Source organism: Capra hircus, unplaced genomic scaffold, assembly GCF_001704415.2.
Source record: "Capra hircus breed San Clemente unplaced genomic scaffold, ASM170441v1, whole genome shotgun sequence".
In the NCBI taxonomy this organism is placed as follows: domain Eukaryota; kingdom Metazoa; phylum Chordata; class Mammalia; order Artiodactyla; family Bovidae; genus Capra; species Capra hircus.
In genome coordinates this window covers 11,531-17,032 of record NW_017212055.1, presented here as the reverse complement: position 1 = coordinate 17,032, position 5,502 = coordinate 11,531, and the positions used below count along the sequence as shown (strand labels likewise).

General features: G+C 51.7%; 1 protein-coding gene across 1 annotated transcript; it reads left to right on the top strand.

Annotated features, from left to right (window-relative positions):
* The first annotated feature begins 3,615 nt into the window (after window positions 1–3,615).
* On the top strand, window positions 3,616–4,702 carry LOC108635220 (mast cell protease 2-like). The gene is made up of 3 exons (XM_018045466.1): window positions 3,616–3,627; window positions 3,804–4,178; window positions 4,559–4,702. The coding sequence occupies exons 1-3, from the start codon at window positions 3,616–3,618 to the stop codon at window positions 4,700–4,702; spliced, it is 531 nt and encodes a 176-aa protein (XP_017900955.1).
* Window positions 4,703–5,502: the final 800 nt, after the last annotated feature.

The window sequence follows — 5,502 nt, the reverse complement described above, 5'->3', positions numbered from 1 at the left end:
AACCCAGGTCTCCTGCATTGTAGGCAGAATGCTTTTACCATCTGAGCCAAAGTGAAGAGAAACTAAAAAGCTCTTGATGAAAGTGAAAGAGGAGAGTTAAAAAGTTGGCTTAAAGCTCAACATTCAGAAAACGAAGATCATGGCATCTGTCCATCACTTCATGGGAAATAGATGGGGAAACAGTGGAAACAGTGTCAGACTTTATTTTTTGGGCTCCAAAATCACTGCAGATGGTGACTGCAGCCATGAAATTAAAAGACGCTTACTCCTTGGAAGAAAGTTATGACCAACCTAGATAGCATATTCAAAAGCAGAGACTTTACTTTGCCTGACTAAGGTCCGTCTAGTCAAGGCTATGGTTTTTCCAGTGGTCATGTATGGATGTGAGAGTTGGACTGTGAAGAAGGCTAAGCACCGAAGAATTGATGCTTTTGAACTGTGGTGTTGGAGAAGACTCTTGAGAGTCCCTTGGACTGCAAGGAGATCCAACCAGTCCATTCTGAAGGAGATCAACCCTGGGATTTCTTTGGCAGGAATGATGCTAAAGCTGAAGCTCCCGTACTTTGGCCACTGCATGTGAAGAGTTGACTCACTGGAAAAGACTCTGATGCTAGGAGCGATTGGGGCAGGAGGAGAAGGGGACAACAGAGGATGAGATGGCTGGATGGCATCACTGACTCAATGGACATGAGTCTGAGTGAACTCGGAGTTGCTGATGGACAGGGAGGCCTGGCGTGCTGCGATTCATGGGGTCGCAAAGGGTTGGACACGACTGAGCAACTGAACTGAACTGAACTGAACTGAAAACAATGCTAATGGTAATTCCCAAGGTTGTGATGGGAAACCCTGGAGAAGGAAATGGCAACCCACTCCAATATTCTTGCCTGGATCCTGACATCTGTATATATTCTATTTCAATTAAATGAGCTTGATTCCTCATGTAAGTTAGGAACCCCAGCACCCCTGGAACAACCATTCTTCTACGTCTACATTCCCATTAGCAGGACTAGATTTCCCTGCCTTTGAAGGTACAGCAGAGGGCCCTTTGTATGAAATGAGGGAAGTCTAATTCTGAGGCATAAGCTATGATAGCAAGATTCATAAAATAGAGATAACTCTACCTACTTCACAGGATTGTTATAAAAGTAGCAATACTTCTAACAGAGTGACATAATTGATATTCATGAGCTCTTTAAAGTCCTAATTCCAATCCCATTTGCTCTTATGATAATGAATGTAAAGCCCAACCGTAGAGTGTGGTCTCTCCCCCTACCGAATATTCTTTCATCACGGTCTTCTGCCTATGAACCTTTGGTTAGGAGGGAGAGAGAGATGCAGATTAATGTTTTTCAAATTGCAGGAACAATGCTGAAGTGGGGTGTAGCTTGCAGTTTAATCTGGGTGGAATAAGATGGGATGCAAAGGAGTGGCAGCTTAGACTGCATTGCACGTGATTAAGGATGAGTATTGTTTCCTGCAACTTTGGATTCATTTGTATGTTTGTAGGTTTGTGCCTTTGTACTCACACATACCTATGGTATATGTGTTGGGTCTTTTTGCAAATGTATTTCCTACTGTGGTCACTGTCTTAAACATGCATATGCTTCTGAATTCTCAGTGTAAAGACTCTCCCCCACCCATGTCTCTGATGGGCCTTAATCAGCTGCCGTGCCTGGAAGGACATGAGCCCTCCACCTCCACACCAATGAGGGACCACACTGGAGAGCTCATCCCTGAGGCCAAAACTTGGAGGTTCAGGCCTCAGCTTCACCTCACACAAAACAGAGGGCATCTCTATGGGAAATTTCTGATTAGAAAGATGCAGGCACAGTATGAGAGAAGAAACATGACCAGTCACTTCCTGTGTTACCAGCCTGGCCCTGCCCTCACTTGTTGGGAGTGAAAAACCCAAGACTAGAAAACAGAGGCAGCACGTGCCCTGGGCCGCCTCTCTGAGAAGACGCATCGTCCTCCTCTCCCGCTGGTGCTCCTCCTCCTCTGCTGCAGAGCCCAGGCTGCTGAGTTGCCCGGGCACCCCTTCTGGAACCTGCAGGATCAACCCCTAAAACAAGATTTACTCGGAAGATTGCTGACCCTTAAACAGAACCCCAGGCTTTCTCCCAACACCCCAGAGTGAAGTTTCCCCTTGGGCTGTGCACACCCTCTCTCTGGCAGCCCATGGTCGCTCCAGGAACAAGGAGCCCATGTTGGACTGAGGGAAAGCCGAGAGCAGGGGCCCAGGGGTGGTCTCCTCTGCATGGAATGTGCGACACTGAGCTGAGTCCTGTGTTCCCTTCACCTTCTGGCTTGTAACTTGGCTGATCTCTGAGCAACCTGGGATATGGAGATGGTGGAGACAGGAACCTGGAGAGCTGGTCATGCACGGGGACAGAGAGGGCTGAGTGAGGGCAGAATGGGAGTGGGGGGAACCCTTAGGTGAGCGTGACTGCGAGGCGTCCGAGGCCAGCTTGGCTGCTGTGCCTGGAGCAGAGGCAGGAGACACCAGAGCCACCTGAGAGGAAGAGGCCAGAACTCGGGCGAGTGTGGATTCCAGAGACGCCTGTTCCAACTTGAAAGCCAGCCGCCTGCACCCTCTGTGTTCAGGCCCTGGGGTTCTGTGTTCCAGGGGAGATCATCGGGGGCACAGAGAGCAAGCCACACTCCCGCCCCTACATGGCCTACCTGGAAATTGTCGCCTCCCAGGGGAAGCAGGTGGCTTGTGGTGGTTTCCTGATAAGAAGGGACTTTGTGCTGACGGCTGCGCACTGTGCAGGAAGGTGAGACAGTGGGTCCTGTTTATCTCCAAGTGGGAGGTGAGCATCCAGGGGAGCAACCAGGAACAGCTCCTGGGGCCTGAGGAGAGCTCCTAGGCTGGGTCCTTTAGGTAGAGACAATACTTGGCCTTACGGAAATCATTCTCAGAGTGGAATCGCTGTCCTATCCTCAGTCACTGTGAGCTAAGCTCCCCTCAGAGGAGAGGGACCTCATCCAGTGCCCTCTTCTAAAAGCAGCTCCCCTCCCCAACCCCAACACAAAGGATGTGGACTCACCCTTCAGGGCCACCCAGTTCTCAACCATTCCTCCATGTCATTTTAAGAACTGACCTTTAGTTCCTGGGGACCTGAACCCACCCTTTCCTTGGGAGACAGAGAACAGGGTCCACCTGAGACCCCACGACTCCCCCCTTTCCGGACACCTCTGCCTCAGAGAGGTGCCCTCATTAGGGCACCTTGATTAGGAATACCTTACCCTGTTCCCTGGTCTTCACAGCCCACTCACTCACTGGCATCTGGAAGACCCTGGAGATTATCTCTGTTCCCTGAGAAAGCTCTTCCTTGAATAAAGCCTGAGCCCCTCCCATACATGAGTAGTTCAAAATAGGAGTGGGAAGAGGTCGCTTACCCTGGAGAGACGGCATACCCTTTCTCAGAGTGGGCATATCTCAGCAGACGCCCCACCACCAGCGTTTCACCTTGGCCTTCTCCCTCATATAGGTCTGTAACAGTCACCCTCGGAGCCCATAACATACAAAAGAAAGAAGACACATGGCAGAGGCTTGAGGTCATAAAACAGTTTCCTTACCCAAAATATGACCCTGTTGTTCTCCATGACATCATGTTACTGAAGGTGCAAATTCTTCTTCCTCTCCCCACTCCTTGTTCTCCAGGCTTCCTTCCCTGCTCCCTGTTCCCAGGCTTCCTTCCCCATTCCCTGTTCCCAGGCTCCTTCCCCGCTCTCTGTTCTCCAGGACTTCTCTTTCAAGTCCCATTACCCTCATACTTTCCCAACCTGCCTCTCACCAGCACCACTCAGCTCAGCCTCTGGAAGAGGCTCTCCATGTGGAGCAGCTGCTCTGTCCTCCCTGGTTGCCTCCACCCATCCCCAAGCCATTTCCATCACTGACAGCCCTTATTTCCTTCACAGTTGGAGGAGAAAGCCAACCTGACACTGGCTGTGCGGACACTCCCCTTCTACCCCATGTCACCTTCATCTGTCCTGGGAGAATGTGCCAGGTGGCTGGCTGGGGAAGAACAGGTGTGAAGGAACCAGCCTCCAGCACTCTGCAAGAGGTGAAGCTGAGACTCATGGAGCCCCGGGCCTGTAGCCACTTCCCTGCTTTTGACCACAATCTCCAGCTGTGTGTGGGCAATCCCCAGAGCACAAAATCTGCTTTTAAGGTGATTCTCAGACTACGGTCTTCCCCACTAATCACTGTCCAGGGTGCAGACACCTTAGGAAGGAGACGGAGTTAGGAGTGTCAGCCAGAGACAAAGTGTGAGACCTCAGGTCTGAGGAGCTGGGACTGTCCCTCTGCAGATCTCCTCCCTTGGCCCCGTGGGGTCTCTGACCAGGGTCTGCTCAGGGTCAAGGGGGTGCCTCCCAGGGTCAGGGGGTGCCAAGAAGGAAAGAGAACAGCATCAGAGACGTATCACCTCATGAAGAGCCCATGTTCCTGAGCCTGATGACAGGTCCGATCAACTCAGATTGGGACGACAGGGAGGAGGAGGTGGTTTCCCGGCTCACCTTCTCTCTCTCCCTTTCCTTCTCTGTCCCACAGGGAGACTCAGGGGGCCCTCTTCTGTGTGCTGGGGTGGCCCAGGGCATTGTCTCCTATGGACTGTCCAATGCAAAGCCCCCCGCCGTCTTCACCCGGATCTCCCCTTACCGGCCCTGGATCGATGAGGTCCTGAAAGAGAATTAACCTGGAATCTGGGCCAGCATGAGGGGAAACCAGAGCAGGACTCCGGCAGGTTCTCGGTGCCATTCACCTGGATCTGCCTCTGGTTTTCCTCTAAAGCCCCGTCACGTCCCTAATCCTCACGAAGGCCCCTTCAGGTCATAGAATTCCCAATAAATCCCAGCTTCCAGACCTGAGTGTGTGTCTCCTCTCTCTTCTCCCAGCATCAGCATTCCAGAAGCCTTGAAAGGGGGGAGTGTGTGTGTGTGTGTGAGAGACAGAGAGGATACAGAGAAGAACAATAGGGAGAGAGAGAAGAGAAAGGGGTTCCCTGGAGTGGCAGGAGGTCCACCAGAAGAGTAGATCCTCCCTGCCGTGAACTCTGAGCCGATCCATCTTCGAATGCTCTGCCGCAGGGTGTTTACAGCATCCCTGGCCTCTTCCATTAGTACCATATCAACATTTCCATTTCTCCTCCAAGTTCTGAATCAAAGATGTCTCTGGGCTTTCTCTTTGTCATTCAGGGGGGCTCGGGGGTATTGGCATTTGACACAATCAACGATCAATCGATCTGTGCACTTTGATGTGCGATGCAGAGATCTTGTGTCACCTGCCACGAGGAAGCTCTGGCATGCAGCACGATCTTGAAAGAGCCAAACTCAACATGGAGCTATGCTGTGTCGTCTGGATGTCGCCCAGGAGTGGATGATGTGCAGGATGGAGCCTGCCCCTGGGTTCTGTGTAATGACCTGCATTGTGGAGCACACCTGAACTGGGTAATAGGCTTGTCCTTCATGCTGAGTGAGTCTGAACCCCTGCTTCTG

Coding starts and splice junctions, on each gene's coding strand:
- LOC108635220 (XM_018045466.1), top strand. Junction 4,179..4,558: donor GCACAAAATCTGCTTTTAAG/GTGATTCTCAGA, acceptor TCTGTCCCACAG/GGAGACTCAGGGGGCCCTCT.